The sequence below is a fragment of the Podarcis pityusensis genome (genome assembly GCF_964106645.2).
Source record: "Podarcis pityusensis genome assembly, chromosome: Z".
Classification (NCBI taxonomy): Eukaryota; Metazoa; Chordata; class Lepidosauria; order Squamata; family Lacertidae; genus Podarcis; species Podarcis pityusensis.
In genome coordinates this window covers 29,523,272-29,551,255 of record NC_138044.1, presented here as the reverse complement: position 1 = coordinate 29,551,255, position 27,984 = coordinate 29,523,272, and the positions used below count along the sequence as shown (strand labels likewise).

The window sequence follows — 27,984 nt, the reverse complement described above, 5'->3', positions numbered from 1 at the left end:
ATCACCCAAATCTTTTTCATATGATGCCTTTATAATTGTGAGAGGTGGCAACATTTCAGTTTAGTACTTTATAGATTTGGGAAACAAGACCATTCCCTAACGCAGTGGTTTTCAACCAATGTGCTGTGGCACCCCGAGGTGCCTTGAATGATGGTCAGGGGTGCCGCGGGCAACACTGGCCTCTGTCCCACTTTCCTTCCCTCCCTCCTCTGATGCCCTCTTGCGTCTCTGCCTCCCAAAGGCTTGCACAGCTATTTGTTGCAGCAGTCCTGACTACAAGCTCTCCAGGTGAATGGTGCCTCTGGGGCTGGCCAGGGTGTGTTTCCTAGGCCCCTCTGGTGCAGTGTGAGGAGGCACCTCACTTTGGGGCAGGGGGGCAACTCAGAGACTGGGGGGGGGGCAGCTGTAGCTGCCCAGAGGACTGCCAAGGAGAGGAGAAGGAGGCTGAGAGAACCCTTCAGAATGGAGGGATGAGGGGCTGCTGGCTCTGTAGGCAAGGGGTGACATAACTGGGCTTTTGAGCCCCACAGCGGTGCTGCAGAAATAATGTAGTTTGACAAGAGAGGACTCATGGACCCAAACAGTTTGAAAACATCTGCACTAAAGGATTAGAAGTTCACATTAGCTTTTCAAAAGCAACCATTGTGCATAATTCGTAAGCATTTGTAAAATATTTAACCTCTGTTCTCTGGTTAGGTTTTCCTCGTGAGGAAAATTTTTGGTCCTGATGCTGGACAGCTGTATGCAATGAAAGTTCTGAAGAAAGCTTCTTTAAAAGGTTTGCTTGCATTTTTTAAAAAAATAATACAGTACATTGGCTAAAGCCCCTTCTTCATGTGCCCCTTACACCAGAGGCCCAGAGGGTGGCAACAGGAGAACGGGCCTTCTCTGCTGTGGCTCCCATTTGTGGAATGCTCTTTGTAGGGAGGCTTTCCTGACTCCTTAATTACTTATCTTTAGGGGCCAGGTGAATACATTTTTCTATAACCATGCCTTGTTTTATAGTTTAATAATCATTCCTATACTAAAGTTAATTACAAGTTCAATTGAAGGTACTTATATCCTAAGTAAATATGTTGTAGGACTGAAGTGCTTGGCTGCAGTCCTCAAGGGCATACATCTGAAATAGTTCAATGGGTTTTGCTTATTGATTATTTCAAAGTGTGTGGCGTAATGATGGCAGACTTCTCTTTAAACCAGTTGTTTCCTTCATCTTAAATCAATGCTTGATTTCCTGACTAAAAAGTGCCTGGGCTTATCCTGCCTGGCAGTTGCTCATTTTGATGTAAAATATAGTGACAGAATATCCCTGTTAAGTGAAAAGGACTCTGCACATGTTGAGGGGCATTTGTTCCAGTATTTATCCTGAACACTGAAAACAAGGTTGAAGACTACACTCTCTTCAAAAGCATGTCTTTATTCCCTAGCTTTAAATGACATATTTTTAGGGCTTGTCTTAATAAAGGTTTAAACAGATATGGCAGTGATTTATGGATTTTAAAATATGGCCTCTCCATATATATCGTGTTATACCTGTAAATCATACTACTGCAGTGAATTTCTCTTGACTTTTTTGTTGCAATGTGTGTGAATCTGGTTGGTGACCCAGTGCAATCATAAATTGTAGAGTTGGAACGGACCCCAAGGGTTATCTAGTCCAATTCTCTGAAATGCAGGAATCACAGTTAAAGAATCCCTGACAGATGGCCATCCAACCTTCTCCAGTGAAGGAGCGTCATTTTGTAGAATAAACATTAGTGGTTTGTGTACAGAAACTCCTTGGTGAATTCTGCCTGTTGTATATATTTTCCCTCAAATTCTTAGTCAAAATAGCCATTTAACTAAACTGTGGTTGTTTATAAAGTTTTCTGCGGCTGATTTAATTCAGGTAGCTTGCTTAATATAGATAACAGCCATTTTTGTTTGCAGTTCGAGATAGAGTTCGTACAAAGATGGAGAGAGATATATTAGTAGAAGTAAATCATCCGTTTATTGTCAAACTGCACTATGGTGAGTATTTTTGTGTCCATTGAAATGCATATTTAAATGAAAATTCTAATAAGTATTTTCTTACAGATTTTTGGGGAAAATTTGCTGACTGATGGGAAAGCAAAATAGAACTTAATTATGAATGAATGCATGATAAACTGATAGTGAACATGCATGAAACTAACAATGATCAATCCCTGAACTGAATGAGCTCTTCAATGCACTATTTGGTCTGTCCTAAAATTGTTCTTGGCCAATCTGGAAATAGCCGTAGTTTTATAAGAAGCTATTTTTAAAAGGACCCTTCACACCACTGATAATGTATGAGATCTTGGTAACCTGTGACCACATTGCTAAATATGGAATTTTTGCCTCAACACGACCAAATTGTAGTGCTAATTCTACTCCCTCATGAAGCCTATTTGTTACATGTTTGCTTTCCTGTCTCAATAAAGTTCACTTGAATTTAGATTGAGGTTTCTACTTATGCAAATAAGAATGCAAGCATGTGATGAATTTAACTTTCATGGCTTTTGTCTGCTTTCTTTAAAGGTTTAATTGTAAAATTGGATACAAAATTAGATCTTTGCTGTAGAAAAAGTCTTGAGTACTTTTAATTTGTAAATAGTATTAAAATATTTAGAGTTCTAGATAAGCATGTGGGTATTAATTTAGTATTTTGATGAAGTATTCTTATGATTATTCAAATCAGCTTTTCAGACTGAAGGGAAGCTATATTTAATATTGGATTTTCTCAGGGGAGGAGATGTGTTCACAAGATTATCCAAAGAGGTACGTATTTCTATAATTTTGAAAACAAAATTAATATTTACATTAGGCAAAATGGACTATCTTGTAATTTTACATTTTTACCCTGTCCTTCCACATTTGTGCATTGCATGATATATATTGAATATACATTAGTACATATATCATAAAGACATACCAACTTAGAAAACTGTAAGTAGCTGGGCCTATTTAATTAAATGAGCAGAGTTTCCAGTAATGGGTGTGTTTTGAGTAAGGCTCCTGAACCCGCGATTAGGAAGAACATTCACCAGGACCAAACAAAATGTCACAGAAGTGTGGCAAGCTTTTGAGTTATCCAGGACTGTTCACCAAGCAAGATGTTGCACAAGGTAGGGAGTGACAAGAGTGAAGAAAAACAAAAGAGTAAAAAAATAAGGCTGATGTAGTAACCATGAGGTCAGCTTCTGGATTCTGTTCCATGATCTTGAATTCTGGAGAACTCAGAACAGTGCCACATCTCTGTGACATCTTGATTTGTGCCAATAAATGTTTTTTTCCTTCTAGACCTAAATAACTTTATTTGGTTTTTATGAGCTGAAGGCTATAATCCTATGCACACTCAATCTGTGGGATGTTTCTGAGAAGTACAGGAACCCCACCACTTACGTGCATCCCATTAATGCACGACCACGTTTATGTGGATAGCCAATAAACAAACAAACAAACAAACAAATAAATAGACAGACAGACCTTCCCTTGCTCGGGGCTTCTGCCCTGAAGTCGCTCTGGGCTTCTACTGAATAAGGGAAGGCAGCCTTCAATTGACGTGGGGTTGGGAGATGCCTTCTCCCTGCCACTCGGCTGCGTGTCCGCGTCCCCATTCTTGTGATAGTTCTGATGGGTGCTCTTATTGGCCCTTGCTCTCTGTGGCCAGCTGCCAGTACTGTTCACACTGGTTCCCCTCGGGCACACAGACGGACTTGAGACAGGCTTGGCAGCAACCCTGGGCAAATTCTGGGGTTAGTCTCTCTCTCTCTCTCCTCCCCACACGCCCTCCCTAATAAAGTGGGGCGCTCCTCATTTTACGCAATTTCACTTACGTGTGTGGGGCGTAACCCCAGAACGTAACCCCCGTGTAAGTGGGGGGACGCCTGTATACATAGGATTGTCCTGTAATTCATTCATTATACAGTATGGACTGAGAAATATGCCTCCCATTTACATCTGCTCATTCCTAAAACGGGAATGTGTGTTTAAGTATTTACTTTTCTTTGGAACAAGAGAAAATGAAAATCTTGACTATGCTTTGAATCTCTTCCACCTGTTATAAATATTCTTCTATAAATATTTTTATACTTCATATATACTACTTTGGCATTTACATTTCTACCTACTTCATTCCAAGTTGCAGAATATTTTTATAAAATGGCTGTTTTCTGAAATCAGTTATCAGCATTTTTATACCAAGGAGTATCTGGACTGCATTCAGATCTTTATTTCATGTGGAGGGAGTGGGTGTGCAAGTAGAGCACATAATGATCTGTTAGGGAGTTTAGCATCATTCTACTTCCCTTCTGTCCATCCCAGTCATCTTTTAGCAGGGGTGCGGGGAAGAAGGAGGAATGATCTGAATATCTGTTCCGTTGGGAGCTAGCAGGATTTATGCTAGCCCTCTCTAGCTTGTCTTTTCTGATGGCCTATATACAGCCTGAGCTCCCATCATCCTGGATTATGGGGGATACATGCATCACAGCTTTTTAAATCTTACGGGAGTTTATAGTCATCTTAGATATGCAGAAATTTAACAAGATCAGAATGTAAATCTATATAGTTCTTATTAGGTTATGTTTACAGAGGAAGATGTGAAATTCTACCTCGCAGAACTGGCCCTTGCTTTGGATCATCTGCACAGCTTGGGAATTGTGTACAGGGACCTGAAGCCAGAAAAGTAAAGTAAAATGTATTTTATCCGTTACTACAGTACTCTTGTTCGAAGATTTATTTGCCTTTTTTGTAATCAAAATATAGAATCACATGAAAGTTTAGATATTTTATTCTTCTAATATATATTGAAAATAGAGTATTGCATATTTGTTAATATAATACAGGCACCCCCCCACTTACGCGCATTCCATTCACGTGCGACCATGTTTAGACACATCACCGTGAAATAAATAAATGATTTAAACCAGGAAATGGTGCCAAAACACTGCGAAAAGAGCAAGAGAGACCTGGAGAGTGGGGGAAAACAGCTTGCACGGCCGCTCTGATTGTCCTGCCGCCTCCACTAACGCACCCTCCTTGTCCTTCTTTTTCCTCAGCAGCAGAGCCATTGTGGGGTGGGGGTGCTCCATGCCTCTGCCCACCTGCCCGTCCCTCGCTCACTCGCTTGTGTCAGTTTTGTTTATTGGACAGGATCTGAGAGTCCCTCTGCCCTCTGATCGCCCTCTCCCTTGCTGCCCAACAAATAGGCAGCAACATTATTTCTTGAGGGGTGGGGGAGAAATTAGATAAAAAATAAACGGTCTCCAGCAACTTCCAAGACTACTAGAGAGAGTGCTGAGAAGCCCAGCAGCAGTGTTGGGCACCTGGAGCCACCCAGCTACCAACCCACATCTCAACTTTCTGGTCACTGGAGGCAGGCAGGGCATGCATGTCCAAGGGTACATAGCTGCCCGGGGAAGACTGATGGGATGGATGGGATCTGCTGAGAGAGAGCTGTTTCCCAGCCTCTCTCAATAGCGCCCCCCATTTTTCACATATGTGTGGAGTCTGGGAACATAATCTCCACATAAGGTTGGGGGGGGGGAATGCCTGTATATAAATAATATTGGTTTAATTATTATTTCATTTGCTAAATTAAATGTATTATAAATTCTCCTGTTATGTGTATTGGTGAATGTGGATTTTAATTTTCAGCATTTTGCTTGATGAAGCAGGACATATCAAGTTAACAGGTAGGTGGAACTTACCAACATAACTTTTTAAAAATATTTATATAAGTTTCTTGAAAAGTTGTAGCAGGAGATACTGCATTGAGTTTTTCACAGCTGTTGTTATGTGCATTTTTTCTTGTGCATTTTCAATCATTTTAGACTTAGAGTATTAGAGGTTATTGTATGCCAGGATCTTGTGCATATAACCAGAAATGACTTTCTTCTAGCCAGGTTGTAAGCTGTTGTGACTTTCTCCAGTGTCCTAGCCAGCAAGCTCACAGATTCTCATGCACCATCCTGTTGACTGTTAAGCACTTCTTGGAGATTTTTAATTAAATCAGGGAAAAGAAGAAGAACGGCATTTGAGCTCGGAGGCTGCATCAAGAAGATGGGTCTTTGAATCTGAGACCTCAGCTGCCCAAAGGAAATGCCTTCTATTTTTGCAATAGTACCCTTGGATCCTAGTTGAAAGGATTTTCAACAGTGAAGTGGAAGCAGTTCTTGTCTGCATTTTTTTGAGTGGGTTAGAACCCCAAAGTATAATTTAATATCCTCGTGATTCTTTTAATCTACTTCTGCTTTTCTGCAGAGGATGTCAGCTGTTAGATCCATTTCTTGGTCCAAAATTATGATGGAAGCAGATATTATGTTCCAGTTTGATGGCCCAGTTTGTCAGGCATGGTAGCTCATTTGTTGTAGCTCATTTGCTATTGAGATTGCCCTCATATATATTTATTCAGCTTATAAATGTATTAGACACTTTTCTTCACAGTGGTTTAATAAAAAAAGACACATAAAGTAAAAATAACAAAAAACCCAAGTAGTTAAACATAGTAACTGTAAAGTTCAGGTGAAATTTATAAATCAGGTGGAAATATTTCAAATAGAAGCTCAGCAGTTTGACCATTTAGTTATTTAAGAACTCATTGGTGGATACCTTCTGACATCTTGCTGAAATTTACAGAATAATCCACTGCATGTGTACTCAGAAGTAAGACTCTGTTTAGTGGTGTTTTTCCCCAAGTAAGCACACAAAGGATTGTAGCCTCAAAAGTATTAATGTCTTAGTTTTGTATCAGGATCTGTGTGTCACAGTTGTTTGATGAGAGAGATGAAGGATTATGTCAGAATGATAGCAGGCACAGAATATTTGCTTCTAGTATCTCCAAAGCATATAAAAGGTCATCAAAGACAAGCAGGAAGAAGACCTAGTACACTTCTCTCATGTAGATGGAATGTTGTATAAGTGCAGAAATGCACCTTGGATTTAAATGTTGTATACGTCTATAGAAGTACTATTTACGCAGATTCAGCTTTACACACTTGTGGGAGGGACTAAAAAAATCGAAAAGGGAGCAGGGTTTCAGGAAGAAATACTTTGGCAATCCCACCTGTTATTGAACCCAATGAGTTTTGGCTATACACGCTTTTGGCTTTACATGTGACCCCCAGAACATAGCCCCTGCATAAGTAGAGGTAGAGGTATTATCATTGTAGATTGCCTTAAGTATCTTCATACTAAACAATCTGAGTTTAGTCTTTCAGTCATTCCAAAAGAGAGAAAATTCATCTGAGTCCTTCAAAATTTTCAATTTTTACTCTTGATAAAACAGGAAAAATAGTATGCAGGGAGGAGCTGGTTCGCCCCAAATTTAGGATGAGTGAGGATTAGTAAAATCCATGTGAATGGATTTACATTTACCTTATTTTAGTCACGTTTTGTAGAAAATGGTTTTCTCCCAAAGTGTCTCACCTCAGTTAAAAAGAAAATAAGGGAAAAAAAGCAAGAGAATGGCTTTAGGAGAAAGGGGACAAGGGGAGGTGAAAGATCAGTACCTCTGGTCAGTTGAACAAAGTACCGGTCTCTAAGCATGTCTTTACATCCGGTTTGGGCTTGGTTGATCTTCACTTGCTGGCATTCTTTCTTGAATAGCAGTTGGTGGGTCTTGTTCTTTGGATAGGTCTGGAATGTCCCTTTGCCTTGCTTCTGCAATCGTAGGGGAACTGGAATTTAGAACAGAATGTTCTTTCTGTCATGGAGGGGAATATTGCATTATTTTGCAGGCCTCAATTTTAATAGAAAGAAAAATGCTAAAATATAGTTGAAAATTGCTTGTTAGCGAGCACACTTTAAATTCTCTTCAGCTTTATTATAAGGGACAAAAAAGCAAAGTAGGCATTTATGAGTGAATTTTGGCAGTATTTCACATAGCCACAGCAAAAGAAATGAGAAAACATGTTATTTGGTCAAGCTTACTCAGCTTTTGGTGTGGCATTGTTAGCAAAGTCAATGAATCTTTGTAGAAGACAACATTAAGTTGTGAAATGTATTGTTCTAAAGGGGCACAAGGAGCTAAAACAAATTATACAATCATAATATAATACCCTGTAATCATAATATCAAACAATCATATCATATAATAATATACAATCATGATATCATACTATCGTAATAGCAAAATCATATAGTCATAATATCATATGGTCACACAACTATACAATCAATATAACAATATCATACCATCACAATGTCACACTATCATATTGTACAATCATCAAATCATATCATATGATCATTAATGAAGGAAATTAACCTATATCCAGCTCCTCCAACACATGTTGCTGTTGACCAGTGTAAAATGGGAGAGGCTTAATTTCCCTCTTCTTCTTGAAATTCATTTTGCACTGGCCAGCCAGGGTGGGGTATGTGGGCTGGGGAGGTGAGGGCTATGATATTTGGTGATGGCATTGTTATGATATTGTGATTGGGAAATATTATGATTATGTGATATTGATCTGATTGTGTGGTTGTATTGTGTAGTATGTTTATGATTATGTACTTGTGATATTATAATTGTATTGCATTGTATTGTATTGCAATGTTATTATAATTATGAATGATTCTATGATTGAATGAGATGGCTGATTGATTTAATAATATGATTGTATGATATTATGTTTGAATGCTCTTATGATGTGAACTTATAAACGGGCATTTGCTGCACCTCATAGCAGTTGGCAAGAATATGTTTGCTAAGAGTCTTGTGAATCTGGTCAGGAGAGCTTTAAACTAAATCCTGAGGGGGAGGGAGACAGTATTACAGATGACAGTTAAACATGCATGCACATACACAAACAAACACACTCCCCTTACTTTTTCTTGGCTGGATTTGCCTTTGTACCATTGGATTAACTTGCAGACTGTGCTTCTGGACACTGGTGGAAGCCATGTAAAGATTTAAAAAATGGTCTGAAAAAGCTTTACAGAAAACTGGACATGATCGATTCTTGTAACCTGTTCTTTCCTTGAAACTTCAATCACAGCAGCTGGAAGCAAACTGATTTTAAACCAAGCAGCAGCTTTGTTAATATGAGCTGCTACTGGCATGTTTCTACATGGCTTTAAAAATACAGCTATAATTCCTTATGTTAGATAAAAATGAGACTTTTCAGTAATAGTTTTGCCATTGATGAACATTTTCATGTTATATTGTACGGCAAGAATTTGGCAAGAGGTTTGTACATGTAGATCCCACTTACAGTTCCCAGGGAATCATATGTTGGGTGAGCATTCACACAACGAGCTAATGTTTTCCATTTTTTTCCTATGAGAACATTTATAATCCATGATCTTTTTCTGCCCCGTCCCACCATGGTTTCTTCCTAAAATGGCTGCAACCAACCAGCAAAAGAATTACAAAGGAAAAATTGATTTGTCCAACTTCTCCTGCTCTCTGATTTGTCTGATCTCACTCTCCCCTCCCTCTGTCCATGATTTCTGCCCCAAAATGGCTGCCGCTGATGAGCAAAGCACAAACAAATAAGTAAATGAGCAAACTCTGGCTGTTGGGATTTCTGAGTCAGCTGTGTAATAACAAGATTTGGGTATAACTCCTTGTGTTCAGATAAGTGAATTTGCGGGTAACAAGTGGGCAGATAGTGGGACCTGCGTGTATATAGAATTGCTTGTTAGGAGGCCAACTTATTTAATAAACTGTGCTGTCCTTGTATTCACTGTTGAGCACTGAAAGCATACCTGAAAATAAATGTTATATTGTATGTACAGATTATGTTCAGTCTTCCAGCATAGTGCTTTTTTTTTTATCCACTTTAAAAAAAACAACTATTTAATTTTGTTTGAAGTATAATAAGCCAAGGGTGACTTATTAATATTCACATGAGTCATTGAAGCTCATATATTGGTGGAACAGTATGGCAACCACTTTGTTTGTATCTTCCATCATTTTGCCTTTAGGCTAATAATTTCATATTAATTAACCCTGAGCACATGAAGCCATTATAGTACAGGAAACAACACAGTAAAAGAATAGCGTGTTATCATGCAGTTTGCAAATGTTTCAGTCATTTTTCTGTTTAATTTGAGAGTTCCTTGATCAGCTGTTTTGCATCCCATTTTTTTCTGTCCTATGGGCTATAGGATACTATATGCACTCCTAAAAAATACACAGTTCAAGCTTGTAATGTTTTGCAACCCCTATGGCACAAAGTTTCTTTATGTGAACTATTTTATAATACTATTTTAGACTTCGGCCTTAGCAAAGAATCTGTGGATCAAGAAAAGAAAGCCTATTCTTTCTGTGGTACTGTAGAGTACATGGCTCCTGAAGTTGTAAACAGACGAGGCCACAACCAGAGTGCTGACTGGTGGTCATTTGGTGTTCTTATGGTACTGTATATTTCATTACCTAATTTTACATGACAATCAGATGTGCTGCATGTTGTTGCCATTGTCCACATGTTTAAAATCTGAGAAATTTTTTGTTTTAAAATATACTTAACTTCTGTGTGAAATTTGTAGTTATTTTCTGTGTTGAATAACTGAAGTATGGCAACTGAAAACATTTCACCACACAATATTTTGACAATGAAAACCTTAATACATTTTAGCATAACCATTTGATTGAAGAATCTTATATTCCTTTGTGCTTTTTTATTGTGGCAATGAACTACTACAACAAACTCATGGACTGAATTTTAGCCAAGGGCATTTTGTTTGTTGCTGTCTGTATGTGCTATGGCTGAACAAACTATCAATTACCAATAGTATTGCTGCATTTTAACTAATGGCCCTCTAAACTTCATGGGGCAATATATCATAAATTCCACGTCTAGTTATTTTATTATTTTCTTGCTGCTTTCCTACCCCCAGTTCAAAATTCTTCCAAATTAAAATTAGATTTTCTAAAAGTTTGATCTGGGCTTGTTTCTTTCCCAGTTTGAAATGCTTACTGGTACACTACCATTTCAAGGTAAAGATCGAAATGAAACTATGAATATGATACTCAAGTAAGTATTTTTCTGTTCTCTATCTCAAAATATTTCTATTTCTAAGTATTTCCAACTTAGAAAGTATAATACAAATTATATTTGACTAATACCATATAACAATCTTTAACTTGAATGAAAGAAAATATAGAGTAAAAATACAGTTTTCTTTATGACCTAAATGATTAGAAAATGTATTCTACAAATGAACAAATTACATTTTGGAGATGGCATTTTCTTTAAATTTTAATGTCTTCTATGCTTTAGAGCAGGGGTTGTCAACCTGGTCCCTACGGCCCACTAGTTGGCGTTTCAGGATTCTAGGTGGGCGGTAGGGGGTTCTACGGCACAAGCTGAATCCACCTTCCATCGAGCACGGGTGGGTGGGAAGAAAATTTTACCATCAAGAAAGATGCATTAGTGGGCAGTAGGTATAAAAAGGCTGACTACCCCTGCTTTAGAGGGTCTTTGCTTATTAAACTTACAGTCAAACGGTTTAATCTTTAGAATTGGGTTAGTTTGGGGCTTGCCAGCAGCAGAGACACAATGTTGCAAACCCTAGCTTTTGGTTAGTGTTGCAAGAAACTTGCTCTGGCAATGCTGGCAGGTTTTTGTGCAAAGGTTAAGAGCACTGTGTTCATCCCCCCCCCCTTTTTTAAAAAAAGCTTCTGTATAGTATCAGATATATTTTTTGGAAAAGTGATGAACACTTTTACTTGCCAGATTGTATACTAGATTCTTGCCCCTCTCCAGCCACAGTGAGTGCTTTTGGGACTTGATTCTACATAGGGAATGAGCATCTGTTCTGGTGACTTGCTCAGTGAGTTTGGACTATGGAATGGGGAGAAAAGCTTTGCAAAGAACTCTGATTAAATAGTCAGCTCATGAAAGCATAATGGAGTATTGTATTCCCAGAAAACTGTTTGTTTATCTGGAATTGATGAACAAGAATATGCAATTCTGTGTAAGATGCAATATAGAAAGTGGATGACATGAATAGTTATACCCCTTTTAAATGTGCTCTTTTAGGGTAATTGAATTGAACTGCATACTTCCTTGTTGCATTGAAGTGTATTGCACAGATCATACTCTATGTTTTATTTAATTAGTGAGTATACTTTGAATATGAATTCTCTCTTTTTCTAGAGCAAAACTAGGCATGCCACAGTTTCTTAGTACTGAAGCTCAAAGTCTTCTCCGGATGTTGTTTAAAAGGAATCCTTCAAATAGGTTAGGTAAGTTTGTATCGCCTAGATTAGTGTTGGTGAACCTATGGCATGCATGCCAGAGGGGTCACTCAGAGCCCTCTCTGTGGGCACGCGCGCTGTCGCCCCAGCACAGAGCTGGCAGAAGGAAAGGGCAGCGTGTCGAGTCCTCAGCTCAACTTGTGTCCGAGTACAAGCGCCTCAGATGGGGCATCGGGGTGTGTGTATGCGCGCACAAAACGTAGCCACAATCTCCGGGGAGCACATTTTCCCTTGGGGAACCTCCGCTGTGGGTGGGGAGGGCACAGCGCAATGCACATGCTCAAAAGTGCGCTGCTGCGTTGGTGGGCCACCAAGAGTTCCAAGCAGCCACCTTCCTCCTGATGCTGCGAGGTTGAGGCTTCACACACCCTCCGGCCAGGGCCAATGGGAACGGAGTCAGAAGTGGAGTAGAGGCTTCACGCTCCCCAGCTGAGCTGCCCAATCCCACTCCTACTTGCGAGCAAGCAGGAGCAGGATCGGGCAGCTCAGCTGGGGAGCGTGAAGCCTCCACCCCACTCCACTCCACTTCTGAGAGATCCCTACCTCCACTCCTGCTTGCAAGCAAATAGAAGTGGGATTGGGCAGTTCAGCTGAGGAGCACCTGGCTGCCTTCAGGTGGTACAGGGGCTCTCAGATGCAGCTTCTGGGCTGCCTCCACCTCCCCCAACCTCAGCAACTATTCAGCCTGGCTGCCTTCATGGGGTTGCAGGGGATCTGATGCGGAGCTGGGGGATCCTTTAAACTTCTCCCTTGAGGGGAGTGCAGCTGCAAACCTCTCAGTGGAAAGTGTGATGGAGCCTGCACCTCCCCAGCTGAGCAGCCCCAATCCAGCTCCTGTTCCCGTGCAAGCAGCAACGCTGCCTAGCAGAGCAGTCCGATTGCACTCCTACTTGCCTGCAAGCTGGAGCAGGCTGGGGGGTGTGGGTGGCGATGATATCCCTTGCCTGCTCGCTTGCCGCCCCAGCCCAGCCTTCCCTCACTCAGCGCCTCCAGAGCTGGAGGAGGGGGTGGTTGCTGTTGTGGCTGCGGCGGCAGAGGGACCCAGCGCTAGAGGGCGGCAGGTGCCTGCTCACTTGCCACCCAGCCTGCCTTCCCTCACTCTGAAAATGGAAGTGTGGCACTCAAAATAGAAGTTATACTCAGAAAAGAGCACGTTCCACTTCCGAAAAGAGTTTGAAAACCAGAACACTTAATTTCCGGGTTTGAAGTGTTTGGGTTCCAAGCAGTTCGAGAACTAAGCTGTTCGAAAACTGAGGTACCACTGTATTGCTCCATTCTCTCTCCACGTGGATGCACCAACCTCCCCTTCTAAACTAAAACCTCAGTATTCAGGTTAAATTGCCGCGTTGGTACTCTGTGATAAATAAGTGGGTTTTGGGTTGCAGTTTGGGCACTCAGTCTCTAAATGATTCACCATCACTGGCCTATATTGTAAGCAACTAAGGCTTGCTTATTTAGTTGTTTATCAAAGATTCATTCTGTTGAATCTTAGCAAAACCACAGAAGGATATGTCTTAAAGATGCTTTCGAACCAAGCATTTCCTTGAGTGTTAAATATTACGTTCCTATTCAGTTGTCTCAGTAGCTTTGCATTTATGGTCTGTCCTGGCTTATGCAAAGGTTATACTATTTCTCCTGGAAAATAGATTTGGAAAAAGGAGGAAATAAGAAAATTGGGTTCAAGTTGTTGTAATGAACTGTTTGAGTGGAAAACTTCAGTAGCATTGCTGGTCTTTCAGTGGAGTCAATGCTGTGTCCTCTGCATTTCTTCTTGTTCTTTCTTTGCTGCAGCCTGATGTAATGACTGCTGCCAGATGACAGGACAGATGGTGGCCTCACATCCCTTCTTTTCTGTCTTCTGATACAGCCTGACTATAATTTCTGCTTGTGTTCAAGTTATAATGAATCATACTCTGCTTCATCAAAATGAGCCGTCATTCAAAATAATGTAGTTTGGGTGGCGAACCTGTGGCCCCGGAGATGTTGCTGAACTAAAGCCACTTCCGGCCTGCCCAGGAGGTGGGGTTGCGGGCTTCACGCCCACCCCCCACGTGAGCGGGGGCTGGTTTCAGCCCCCGCAAGAGCAAGGGGTCTGCCCTATTTAGGGCCAGCACGGAGGGGGCTCGCCCTCTTTTCGCCGGCTAGCCCCCACGTTACGAAGTTCCAAGGCAAATTTATAAATAAATAAATAAATAAATAAATAATAAATTAATGAATAATATATAATGAATGAATGAATGAATGAATGAATGCTAGGCTTGACACACCTCAAGGCAAATTAGAAAATCCTAGGCTTGACACACCTACCAAGGCTGAACCTCTGCAATACTTGGTACATTGGAGGGTGCTGGGTCGTGCAGCAAAGACTCTTAAACATCCAGTAGGCGGCAATCTCCCTTTTTCTGTAAGGTTGTTTAATCCATAGACCCTGGTGTGGACTTCTTAGTGTGAAGGGCACCGCAGGGCTGCTGTTCAGGGAAGTTGTTGTTTTTTGTTTTGTTTTTTAATGAGTGATATTTTAGTGTATTTTTGGTTTCTATGGAAGCCGCCCAGAGTGGCTGGGGAAACACAGACAGATGGGCGGGGTACAAATAATAAATTATTATTAGTTTTTATTATTGTTGTTGTTGTTGTTGTAGGGTCGGCGCAGGCTGCAGCCTCCTAAAAGTGGTGGTAGAAGACCCTTATGACATTTTATGCCAATTTCCAAAATAATTAAATAATTAAATAAAATTAAAATATTAATAATAAAATAAAATAAGAAGTATCTGTTGGTCCGAGGACAAGGCCCGGTTATTTTCAGCTGCATACTCCATTGCCTTTGGCGCTATGCGCATTGGCGAAGTGGTTTGTAAGGGCCAACCAGAATCCGCTGCCCGGGGTTAGTTTGAGAGACCTGACCTTGTTCAGATCCAGTTTAGCCCTGCATGTCCAATGTTCCAGAACCGATCAGCAGTAAAGGACACTAAACATTTCATGTACGTGAGACCATCCGTCTCAGGTCCATCCCTTATACACTTGGATGGCTCCCGCCTTGCACGGCATCAGTCCTCGCGCATTATGCGAAGGGAGATTGCTGCCTGCAGTTTATCCTCAGCTGAATTCGTGGCTAACTCCTTTAGGATTGGGGCCGTCACCACAGCACTGCATTTGGGACTCTCAGCTGAAAGGATGAAGGACTTGGGGGCAGTGAAAGTCTGATGCATTTAAGGGATATATTCGTAAGGCTTTGTGATTGTTCACAGTATACTTGACCTGGCTTCGTTACCTTCTTTTGCTTTCAGGTGACGTTGTGGTGCACATTTGGATTATAGGCCCTGCACTGTCCACTGGGATAGAAACCATGCCGTTAACGGGGACCCTAGGGTGCAGGAGCTATGAGGGCGCGCATCTGGATAATCGGACACAGCATTGTGCATTGGGCCAGGGTCCGCGCCATCAATTCTGGTCTCGGGCCGCACCTTAACTACATCAATATATCTTGGATCTATCGGAGGGGAATGCGCTGGGCCGGAATGTTGCCCGCAATTAGGGCCAGAGCGGCAGCGGTGGGGCCCCCCGGATGCTTTAGTTATCCAGTTGGTGAAAAGGATTTAGCTTACAGAAAGGCAGTTGACTTGGTGTGGCATCTCTTTAGTGACTTTGAGGAACTTAAGGCCTCTTATCCAAACGTCACCATTCTTTGGGCCTTGTTGATGGAAAGCCGGGTTTGGAGAGAGAGCAGGTGCCCGATAGCCACAAATAGGGCTAGGAAAGCCTTGGATCGGGCGGTGGTGCGTAGAGTGGCAGCCCTGGGTGGGTGGGTCACTGACCACCTGGGCAACTGTGAGGCCCTCTACCGGCTTGATGGCGTGCATCTTTCGGATGCGGGAAATGATATTTGGCTTGATGGCGTGCATCTTTCAGATGCAGGAAATGACATGTGGCTGACTGATATAGCAAAGGGTGTAAGGGATTGGTTTCAGGCATGAGAGTATTGGCGGCGAGCGATTGCTCGTGTGGCGGTAGGCATTGGTAAGAAGGGGTTAAGAGGATGTGGGGGGGGGAGGAACGCCATCACCTCCCCCCAGTGAGCGAAGGGTGGTCCGTTAAAGGACTCCGGGGGGCGTGGCCCTGTCCGAAGCCTATGGAGGTGTGGGCCAAAGGCACGCCCCTGAGCGGTGACCCGGGGGAGCTCCTAGTCGACGTGCCTTGGCAGGAGACTCCCCCGATATAGTGTTAACCCTTCCCCGTGTCTCCAGCAAATGGGCTGGAGCCGGATAGTCGTTAGGACCAATGCCTAAGCCAATGCCTCTCATTCCTGAATTCAATAAAGTTGTGGCCTAATTCGCCCATTTAACCTTAAGCTATGGTGTCTCGTGTCTTTATTTATCCTGGTGGGGGGCGGGAACTCGCCACGCAAAACGCCTCATCTTTGACCACTGAACTTGCAGGCTCTGGCTGAAGGGAGTTGGTCTGCAATAACTTACAGAGGGATAGAGGTTCCTCACCTTGATGTAGTTTATGCAGCTCCTTTGGGGTGTATTCTGTTGTGAACTTGTTGTATAATGCACTAATAAAATACTGTGTTCCCAAAGATAAAATTATAGTAGTCGGCTAATAACTGTGACAGGGGCTTGTTTGTTTTGGGTAGTGATGTATGTGTGGGTACAGTACCTGATATAAACAATCTTGTTTCTTTTTTCATTTTCATGGTACACCTGAAGGTGAAAAAACTGCATGTGGTCAATCCTGGAATTTTTATTTCACTTCAAATGCTATAAGTAGATGTGTTCCATATCCTCAGACTTTCTCTTAAATCTGGTTACTAAATATAGGCTGGGATTCAAAGAGTGCCCAAGGTTTGAGGCAAGTCAACTAAGAGACAACAGTCTGCTATTCAAAACTATCACTCAAAACCCTTAGTTTTGAAACAATATTCCAATATATTTTAGGTAGGGTAGAGAGGTGCTATTTGAGAAACTAAAAGTCAAAGCCTCTTTGGATGCCCCACAATATTTTTCTTTACGCTGTTTGATTTAGTACCTTTCATTTCCTGCAATGACAGGAGCTGGTCCTGATGGGGTTGAAGAAATCAAGAGACATCCTTTCTTTTCAACCATTGACTGGAATGTGAGTACATAAAAGAAGGCTGAAATTTAACACTCCATTTTTGTAATGTTGCTTTTCAAAAAATAAATAAATGTGGGATATATCAAATTGTTCAAGCAGCCAAACATTGTGTACTTCTAGCATCTATTTAGAAAACCTATTTTCTAAAAAGAAAAGAAGAAAAAAACCATTAAGGGAGACTGAGATGAAATCACATATGAACCAACCCAGACCCTACAGTCATCATCTGAGGCCCTTCTTCATGTATCTCCTCCAGGAAAGTGGGTGTTTTCTGTGGGAACTCCCCAGTTGTGGAATGCTTGAGGAGCCTTTCTTCTGTATCTTTAGGCACCAGGCAAAAAAACTCCTCTTCTCACAGGCATTTGGCTAATTAAACAATCTATGGCCTTTTAAACTGGACAGAGACCCATTTAGTCCCTGTTAATGGGATATCCTTAGATCACACCTGACTGAGGTAGAGGTGATGCACCATTTCATCTCAACTCAATGCCTTTTTGCTATGAGGAAGCCAAAGCCTCCAGTAGGGCCCAATCTGTTTGCAGGAAAATTCCTTCCTGGCTCCAGATACAGCAATTATTAAACCATAGTGGTCCTGAACTCAGGCACAACCAGTCTAAATATTCAGGTGTCAGACCAGAGTGAAGACATCCACTCTGGTCACTGCCCAATCCCAGCCTCCAGCATGCCCTTGATTTGGCAATTTGGAGGATGACGTGCTCTCCTGTGGATCCCCAAACAATCAGCCACTATGAGGTGGCGTCTTGTCCCATGGGGAGTAGAGGGGCAGCTGCGACACACCACAACTGCCACCCACCCTGGCACCAGGTAAGCGGCCATTTCCAACCTTCAGTCCTAAATGTCTAAAATTTGTTCATTTTCCCGTTTCATACTCTAATTTTTATCTAATTGTTATTATTAATAAAAGACAGCAATGGCTTTGCTTTGATCAAACATATCAACTTTGCCCCAATAAGTTCAACAATCATGCCTCCATATTTAACAATAACAATAAAAATTCTGTCATTGTCCACATAAGTCTCTCTGCTGTTATATTGAGATATTATCCATAGTTCTTTTTTTGTTATGTAACCATTAATTCATACCCAGTTCAGTGTCTTCAGTTCTAATTTCCTGTTGGGTTTGATGTGGTTTTGCATCCTTATCTAAAAAACATTTCCAAGAAAAGGGCCAGAGGTTTGATATCTTTTTCTTCTGAGTTCACTCAAAATTGTACACTGAGAGAGCATTTCTTTTTCAGCTCTGTTGATTACAGATCCCATCTCTCTTCATCCATGACTTCATTCCATTCCTGCAGAATCGAACTCCACCATTTGGCTGTTTCTTTCCTCCAAACACCCTTGTGAAGGGCTTTTTTATTTCACTATCTGTTCCCTCCAACTCTACCATTTCACCCTCTGGTTCTGCCAATCCTTTACCCATATTCTTCTCCAAAGTCTCTGTATCATCTTTGATTCCACTTTTCATTTCATTTGTCTCTGGCTTGCTTTCATTTACCATTAGATCAACCTTTGATCTAATAAATTTTATTTGCTTACCAAACATGTGCTGATGGATGCCAACAGTCACTGGAATGTCCAAAATATACTTGCCGTACTGAATATTTTTGATCTTACTAACAATTCAGTATCATTACATTTCCTGTCTCCATCTTAAGATCTTCATAGCCTTATATCTTATTAGAATAAAACCATTCTCTGTGGAAGTCCTTTTTCCAAATTTACAGGAAGAGAAGAGGAAGTGAGAGTAGAAAACCAATGTTTCACTGGGGCTCACTACAACTCATTCATGTACTGTTAAGCCATGGCTTAGCGTTAATGTGCAACTTCAGCCATTATGTGCAAGAAGTGAGTCGGGAGAAATATATTTTTCTTGTCTTTTCCCCCCACTCAAGCATGCAGAGAATTGTTTTTTGTAGCCTTTTGGAAGTTCTTCAGATTCACACTCTTTACAACTTAAAGAGAAGTACCTACTTTACATTTTGATGCTTCAATTTTGCATGTGATGTGTTTGCGTTCATGAGGAAATAATATATTGCAACTCCATTTTCAGAAACTATACAGGAGAGAGATTCTGCCTCCATTTAAACCTGCTTCCGGGAGGCCAGAAGACACATTTTGTTTTGATCCAGAATTCACAGCAAAAACACCAAAAGGTAATACGGTAAAACAAACAAACAAAAAACAATATAAACTCTTTTCTCTACCATGCCCATTTACAGTGTAAATTTCACTTAAAATCCAAGCAGTGTTGGAACGGATCTAATCTGCTTAAAAACAATAAAATAAAATATGCTTTTTGATCTCTTTGGAAATTAAATCGTCAAGTTAATTGTTTGAAAAACAAATCTCAGAAAGAAGACGAAGTAGCTCTTTATTCCTTCTGCCTTTGTCAGTTTCTTCCTCTTATAGATCCGTTAAATTCTTATAAATGTAAATGAGCTTACTATTTATACTTGTCTTTATTTTTCAAAAAGTGAAATAAAAATCCATAACTGCAGTGGAAAAAATGTATTATGGGCTGTCTAACGTATTGTAAATTTAATCATTAGATTCTCCAGGAGTTCCACCTAGTGCTAATGCACACCAGCTCTTCAAAGGCTTTAGCTTTGTCGCAACTACGGCCATAGAAGACCACAAAATCTCCCCTCTCAACAACATACTGCCAATAGTACAGGTAAAAGGTTTCGTTTTCTCGCCCTCGGTCCCGTATACACATATAACTATTGAAATAGCTACTTCCAGTGGTGTAGTGATAAGATTTGCAGTAATTGCTTATTAAGCAAATATTGCTTATACAAGATGCATATTTTCTGAATATTAATCCTCCAGCACAGCCGTGGAAGACCTCTGTCTCACAGATCTAATTGGCCCGCGAGGCAGTTTTATCCAAGCCACACCCATCTGTATTGCACTGAACATCATATGTAGCATCGTATGAGATGTCATATGCATAGCTGTCGTTTCCCTTTTTTTAAGGGAAATTCCCTTATTCTGAATAGGATTCCTCGCAAGAAAAGGGAAAAGTTGACAGCTATGGATATGTAACATCAGATGTGGGGCAGGCAAATACAGGGCTGGAATACATGACTGGAATCAGCTGCACTGGGAACTTGCTAGTAAGCTGGTAGGGCTTTTCTCTGAGCCAATCAGCTAACGTGTGCTGAAATCTAGTGCCTTTTGAAGTTGTGCTGTGTGCAAGCTTTTAAAAGAACTTCTTCTCAATTTTATCAGCCGATGGGTGCTGAAAGGGAACTCCTCTGAGGTCCATTTACAAGCATAGTAGAAATTCAAATTCTGCCTGAAAACAGTGTTTTTGCCTCTGCCAATCTGCAGAGCAAAAACATCATTTTTTTTATGTGAAGAGCGGCAGAGGAAAAACGTCCACCTGCTGGCATGGTTTGAATCCATACCATACTTGCAAACAGACTTTAAAGGTGTTTCCTAATTTAGCACTGAGAGAGAACTCACTTGAAGTCATCATCTGATGTCAGGTGATTGACAAGTGGGCAGCTCCACCCATCTTCCAAAGTTGGCCCACAGGGAAGGTGGAGGGATTTTAGAATCCAGCCTGCCAACTGGATCTGGTTGCCCACCCTTATTGTAGCAGGTTCACAAATAAACATAGAGGATGAAACTTGTCTCAAAATTCTAGCTAGTACACACATTTTCCCAGCTGAGGATTGTTTTTTCTGGAGGTTCAGGGGGCGGGGAGCATGTCTTATGTAGGATATCTTATTCACATCTTACATAAGGCAGTTAACATTTAGGTGCAGATCATCAGGCTTCCAATGCCCAATCCAATCCAAATATCTTTATTGTACTAGCTACTGGCCATGACAAATCTGAATCAAAAATAAATATAAACAAAAGGGGTGTCACACCACAAATAATGGTCTCTATTTAGATCTCTGCATCTCCCTTACAGTTCATGGCTATATTTTCTTGTCCTTGGGGTCCTACTTGAGGCAGACAAAACTATCAGTAGTTAAGTTAGGCCAATAAATTGTGATCTTGTTTTGCAGCTCTGTGCCCTTATGGTTCTCATTGATGCCCTACTGTACCACTCTGGGCACACTGCAGAAGCATCTAATAAAAGAATATTTGCCATATGTTTGGGAACTGAATCGTTTACTGAAGTTTATGAAATGATTGTTAAGAATTGTGTATAGCTTTAAACAACAGTTTGTTTGCTTTTAGCAACTTCATGGGAACAGTGCACTATTCACAGATGCTTATGAACTTAAGGAGGACATTGGTGTTGGCTCATATTCAGTGTGTAAGCGCTGCATCCACATGGCTTCAAGCATGGAGTTTGCTGTGAAGGTATATATGGAGTTCCTTTCTCCATAGTTGGTACTGGCAAATCTATTAATAGATCTTAGATCTCTTTCCTCTAACCATACTTAACTATTTCTGCTGAATACAAAAATGTACGTTTTTAAAACAAAGACCTTTCACTCTAATGTTTATAAAGCAGCCTGTTATTAAAACATTATTCAACTGTAAGCTTTACAATAAATACTCAGTATTCTTGCTTACATATAGTTACCTTCATGTACCCAAGGGAGTATCCTGCAACTTAGGAATATCTTTGTAATGTCCTGTTGCAGTTGCTTAGGACACTTAAATAGATTTAGTCTCTTTGATGCCACAGTACTCTTTATCTTCTATAAATAAATGGTCTATACAGCCCTTAACGGCTTGTGACCAGTTTCCTTGGAGGATTGCCTTCCTCCATATGTACTTTCTGGACAGCTTCTGTCTGCAGAACTTGCGCTATTTACAAGTGCTATATAATGTTCCACAGTAGCTATGTATCAATCTTCTAGTGCGGTCACATCTGTGTTTTGAAACACCTTGCCTATTGATGCTAGGCAAGTGGCCTTACTGTATTGCTTTAGACACCTGCTGAAAATCTTTTTCTTTCAGCATGCCAACCCAGACATATAATTTAGTGTTGTGCATTCTGTTTTTATGCTTTGCTGATCTCATCTGTGCTTATTAATGCTAAAATAACAATGTACACTGCTTAGATTTTTATGATCAAGCATTCTATACATATTTCAAAATAAAGCAGAAGTCAAATAAAAATATTTTTGAAACTGATAATCAACAGAGCACTTGGGGATAAAGCTGATAATAAACTGAAACAAGTAAATATTTCAGTCATTAGTGGTCCTCCAGTCAGAAGACCTACATTGGCGAAATGGTGATCAGATCCTTACTTCTATTGCTGTCCTTGTTTCTCAGAGCATCATAACATGTAGGCTAAAGAGAAACCTTGAGTGCATGAGTTGTGAACACCAACTGATGTGCAGTGGTACCTCGGGTTACATAAGCTTCAGGTTACAGACGCTTCAGGTTACAGACTCTGCTAACGCAGAAATAGTGCTTCAGGTTAAGAACTTTGCTTCAGGATGAGAACAGAAATCGTGCTCTGGTGGCGCGGCGGCAGCGGGAGGCCCCATTAGCTAAAGTGGTGCTTCAGGTTAAGTACAGTTTCAGGTTAAGAACTGACCTCCAGAATGAATTAAGTACTTAACCCGAGGTACCACTGTATTCGGTTGATGGTCAATAGTAGATAAGGTGGTAGTGTGCAGTGCTACACGCCTCCCCATGCTTATAATTCCTAAGAGGCTAGAAAGTGAACATATCATCCTCTTCTTTTAAGAAATGACAACACATGAATAATCTCTTCCTATCCTCTTTGATTGAATTTTGGTATACAGTGGTACCTCAGGTTAAAAACTTAATTCGTTCTGGTGGTCCGTTCTTATCCTGAAACTGTTCTTAACCTGAGGTACCACTTTAGCAAATGGGGCCTCCCACTGCTGCCGCACCGCCACCGCACAATTTTTTTCTCATCCTGAAGTAAAATTCTTAACCCGAGGTACTATTTCTGGGTTAGCGGAGTTTGTAACCTGAAGCGTCTATAGCCCGAGGTACCACTGTAAATAGCAGAAGTTGTCACTGTGTCCTTCCCATTTAACACAATTGCTCTGTCAAGAAAAAATAACTTCCTTCAAGGCATTTCAAAGAAAAGGCCTTTATAGATTCTTTATAGGCTTTTATAAAAAAGGCCTAGGACCCTCGTACCTACGGGACCGCCTCTCCTGGTATGCCCCACAGAGAAACTTACGGTCTTCAAATGAAAACATCTTGAAGGTCCCAGGCCACAGAGAAGTTAGGCTGGCCTCAACTAGAGCCAGGGCTTTTTCGGCTGTGGCTCCGATCTGGTGGAACACTCTGTCACAAGAGACCAGGGCCCTGCGGGACTTGACATCTTTCCGCAGGGCCTGCAAGACAGAGCTGTTCCATCAGGCCTTTGGCCAGGGCACAGCCTGACTCCCTCCCTCGGCAATCTTCGCGGAGCTCTGGCCCAATGGTTGCCAGTGGCTTGAATTAATTAATTTTATAATGAATGATTTTAGAGTGTTGTTTATGCTGTACTTTTGTACTGTTTTATTGTTGTTAGCCGCCCTGAGCCCGGCTTCAGCTGGGGAGGGCGGGATATAAATAAAATTTATTATTATTATTATTATTATTATTATTATTATTATTATTAGATTCATATGTTCTTATATTAATGGTAGCCCATTGTCAGAAAAGCAACTAAAAAACCAACTGCGAGGTGCCCTGATGGGTTTGTTAATTCTCCAGCAAGTTAATTACTTTATCTGCAGATCCTTTATTTTAAAACAGGTGATTCGTCCTCTCACATTTTTTGAACATCTTTGAAAGACCTGCTGTCAAAGATTTATGCAATTTTTAAAAATACTACTTATCTTCCCTTCTTGGGATTGAAAGTTGTGTGGGGAAAAGACCTTGCAGAGAAATTAAAAACAAACCAATTGAATAAAATATGGGCATCCAGGCTTTTAATATATGTTTCAGTCGGCATGGTGCGGGGGGGGGGGGGGGGACTCTCAAGCTAACTCACAGGTCACCTGTGAAATTGGTTCACAATAAAACTGGGGTGGGGAGATACAGTGTGTGCTGGAGGAATTGGCATGGAAGATTCCCATATTGGCACCTCGTATGTAACCGCCCAGCAGTGAAAACATTATGCAACATAGTCTTTAAATAAATAACATTATCACTGAACAAAAAATTGAGAGGAATCCTTTCCTCTGTGTTTATGTGGTATTATTCTGAAACCCTCTAAAATTGGGATTATTTTATGCTGGTTGCAGACCTCTAAAAACTGGAAAGATGTTACTGATCTTAGTAGCTGTTACATGAGCAGAGAGTAGTACAGAGAACATCCAACCTGGATTCCTTCTCTTTTAGTGTAGCAAGAACTCATTTTTTCATATAAACAAGCCGGTCATTTGTATTCCAACTCAATATCATTTCATTTGAAAAAGCATACTATTTACATGGTCTTAACTAGACTGCACTCCTTGAAATGACCTCTCTTAGAGGTAAAGCACTTGCTCAGATGTATGCCTACAAACACTATGTTTATTGTGGTTTACAGGTTTTTAAAGTTGTTTACATTTTATTGTTACTATAAAACTGTTTTCATTTTAAAAAACTAATGTGTAACTTTTGCATGCCGTTTAATATTTCCAGATAATTGACAAAAGTAAAAGAGATCCCTCTGAAGAAATCGAGATTCTGATGCGCTATGGACAGCATCCTAACATTATTACTTTAAAAGATGTATGTATTCTTCTTGGTTTCTGAAAAAGCATACTGTCTGTAAACATGGATTTAGTAAAACATGTCCTTGCTATTCTTCACTAGAATATAGAAAGTTCAACCTCTTTAATAATTTTCAGGAAAATATTTCACTGTGCCTCATTAAAAGCCCATTACCATAATTGAATGTACAGTGGAACCTAGACTTACATATGCCTTGTCTCATGGACGTTCCAAGTTGCGTCTGCGGCAAACCCGGAAGTAAACACCAGGTTTGCCGCAATTCGTGCATGTGTGGAAGTGGCTTCTGCCATCTGCGCATGTGCAGAAGCGGCCGCCGCCGTCTGCGCACGCGCAGAAGTGCACTGCCCCCAAATGCGCACATGCACAAGACGCCTCTTCTAGCATCCCATTTTGACCAGTGGACGGACCTCCGGGATGGATTATGTCTCTAAGTGGAGGTTCCACTGTAATGCTATGCCATGTGTTCAGTTGTCCATGTGACTATTGCTGTAGGGGAGACTGTGCCTTTTTGCTAAACCCCACAGGCATACATAGAAGTCTGTGCACCTTCCTGCATAAGAAATGATGTAATCTCTGTGGGAATTTGTAGTATGTTAGCATTGCCTGGAATTCATTTGCATGTGGTTTCATTTGGTTTATGGACTCACACAGATAGTGAAATGAAACACCAATGTGGCCTTAGTAAATGTGCATTTGAATCTGCTAGAACTAGGGGTGGATAATATTTTTGGTTCTAGAAGACAGATTCTTACCAGGCCGCTCAGGGCCTTATTTGACAGGTGAGCACCTGCCAATCACCTGGTGTCTTAGAAAATCTGATTTTCTAGATCCATTTCAGTCGGAATTATGGCACAGAAATTGCTTGGGTCGCCTTGCATGATGACATCTTTCAGGAGAGAGATGGGAAATTTGTCCTTGTTAATTCTTCTCAGCCTCTTAGTGGCTTTAGATTATCATCGACCATCATACCCTTTTGGAGCTGCTGTCGAAATTACGGCTAGGTAGCACCACTTTGCAGTGGTTTTGGTCCTACTTGGATGGTCATTTCCAGAGGAGATGCTTGGGGAGTGCTCTTCACTCCTCTGGAGCCTGGAATGTGGGGTTCCTCAGGGTTCAATCCCCCTCAATGCTTTTTAACATCCACATGAAACTGCTGAGTAGGGTAATTCAGAATTTTGGAGTACATTGTCAGCAATATGCTCACTGGGCAAGGCAGTTTGAGCATATAACATCCGTCTTGGACCAACTAAACTGGCTATCAGTTAGTTTCCAGGCCCAATTCTAAGTGCTGGTTTTGACCTATAAAGCCTCAGGACTGCAATAACTCAAAGACCACTTCTCCACATAGGAACCAACCCAGACCCTGCAATCATCTTCCAGACCCTACTTCCTGTGCTGCCTCTGAAAGAGGTCCGGAGGGCAGCAACATGAGAAGGGGGCCTTTTGTGCGGTGGCTTCCTGCTTCTGGAGTGCTCTCCCCAGGGAGGCTTTCCTGGTGCCTTCGTTGCATATCTTTAGGTGCCAGGCAAAAATATTTCTCTGCTCCTATGCCTTTTCCTAATTAAACCAGCTATGGCCTTTTAAACAGGGTATGAGGAGTTCATTTGTTATGATTTTTTCTGGTTTTTGTAAACCACCTTCTGATCTTCAGATGATGAGTGGTATATAAATTGGATAAATAATAATAATGAAAGGTGGACAGAAATACCCACCTGTCAAAATTTCTCGTGCAGCTTTGCACGTTCTCTTTCACTTCTCCTTCAAGCCACTGTTGAAGTTTTAAAAGAGAAATCCACAAAGACTTGCAAAGGTAAACACTCTACCATTCTATCCTAAAGCTGCAAAGCACCCTTTGAAGTAGTTACCACCTCCTTTAAAGGATGGGCTGGTGCTCCAAAGTGTGTTTTAAGACAGGTACTTTAAGACATGATCCACTGTCTATGTGCCTTTCTTTTTCTCTTTCCCATCAATAAACTGGGAGGGGAGAAAAAAAGGTGCATTTTGCATGCAAATGCAATGCAGATGAGTTCTCTTGCACCCTGCCTTTGCATGCAAAATGCTGCCTGAAAGTTTGGCACATGATTTGGTATTTGGAAGCAGAGGAGCCTTGCAAAAGCCTTTACAAGTCTCCCCTTTCCCTTTTAAATCCTCTAGTCTTGGGCTGATCTTTTATCTCTGCTCATCTGGTGCTGAGTGGAGATTAAATCCTGCTGCTTGGGCTGCATGATCCTGTTTCCTGCTAGGGAAGGGATGCCCTTCCTATACTGGAATTTGACTTTGTAATTCAGATTTTTGGGGTCATTTTACTCAGAGTAGATACACTGAAATTAATACGCATTACTCTGTTGGGGATATGAACTTTAGTAGGTCTATGCTGAGTTAAACTTAGTTGAATATATTAAATGACTCTGATTCACACTTTTCTCAAGTAATCAGGTGCCTGGGAATATTTACATTACTCATATGCATTTAATTTCCGCAGGTGTATGATGATGGTAAATATATCTACCTTGTCACAGAATTAATGAAGGGAGGTGAACTACTGGATCGTATACTCAGACAAAAGTATTTCTCAGAACGGGAAGCAAGTGCTGTTTTGTTTACGATCACTAAAACAGTTGACTACCTTCATTGTCAAGGAGTAAGTTATGTCCATTTTGATTATTGTATAGTAATTACATTTGTATACATTCTAATATGTTGTTAATATTGTGGAGTAACTTTAAACTAGGCAGTACTCTACATAGTAAACAGGACTGTAGGATATTGTGTTCAAGAGTTTGATTAGGTAAGCAATAATGTAAAGGTAAATTTACAATAGTAATTTATTCTGAAATCTGTAGACAAAAGAAAAATGTGTAGTTTTTCTTTTTTCACTAGTGACTAAAATCTGGATCTGCTTTCATGATGGAAAAGCAAGCATCAGTTCTTAAAAAATTAATGAAAGCATGCTTACTCAAAAATAAATTTCATCAA

The 27,984-nt window shown here is 40.9% G+C and overlaps 1 protein-coding gene across 2 annotated transcripts in view; it reads left to right on the top strand.

Annotated features, from left to right (window-relative positions):
* Positions 1-27,984, top strand: part of RPS6KA6 (ribosomal protein S6 kinase A6) — a 62,728-nt gene that overhangs the window by 22,031 nt on the left and 12,713 nt on the right. For both annotated transcript variants that reach the window (XM_080990463.1, XM_080990464.1), the window contains exons 4-17: positions 697-778; positions 1,930-2,010; positions 2,702-2,781; positions 4,581-4,687; positions 5,659-5,696; positions 10,220-10,362; positions 10,912-10,982; positions 12,108-12,196; positions 17,256-17,320; positions 19,391-19,493; positions 19,890-20,014; positions 21,538-21,663; positions 24,916-25,005; positions 27,491-27,649. In XM_080990463.1, coding sequence (XP_080846589.1) covers positions 697-778; positions 1,930-2,010; positions 2,702-2,781; positions 4,581-4,687; positions 5,659-5,696; positions 10,220-10,362; positions 10,912-10,982; positions 12,108-12,196; positions 17,256-17,320; positions 19,391-19,493; positions 19,890-20,014; positions 21,538-21,663; positions 24,916-25,005; positions 27,491-27,649 — 1,359 coding nt within the window. The remainder of the gene's footprint in view (positions 1-696; positions 779-1,929; positions 2,011-2,701; positions 2,782-4,580; positions 4,688-5,658; positions 5,697-10,219; positions 10,363-10,911; positions 10,983-12,107; positions 12,197-17,255; positions 17,321-19,390; positions 19,494-19,889; positions 20,015-21,537; positions 21,664-24,915; positions 25,006-27,490; positions 27,650-27,984) is intronic.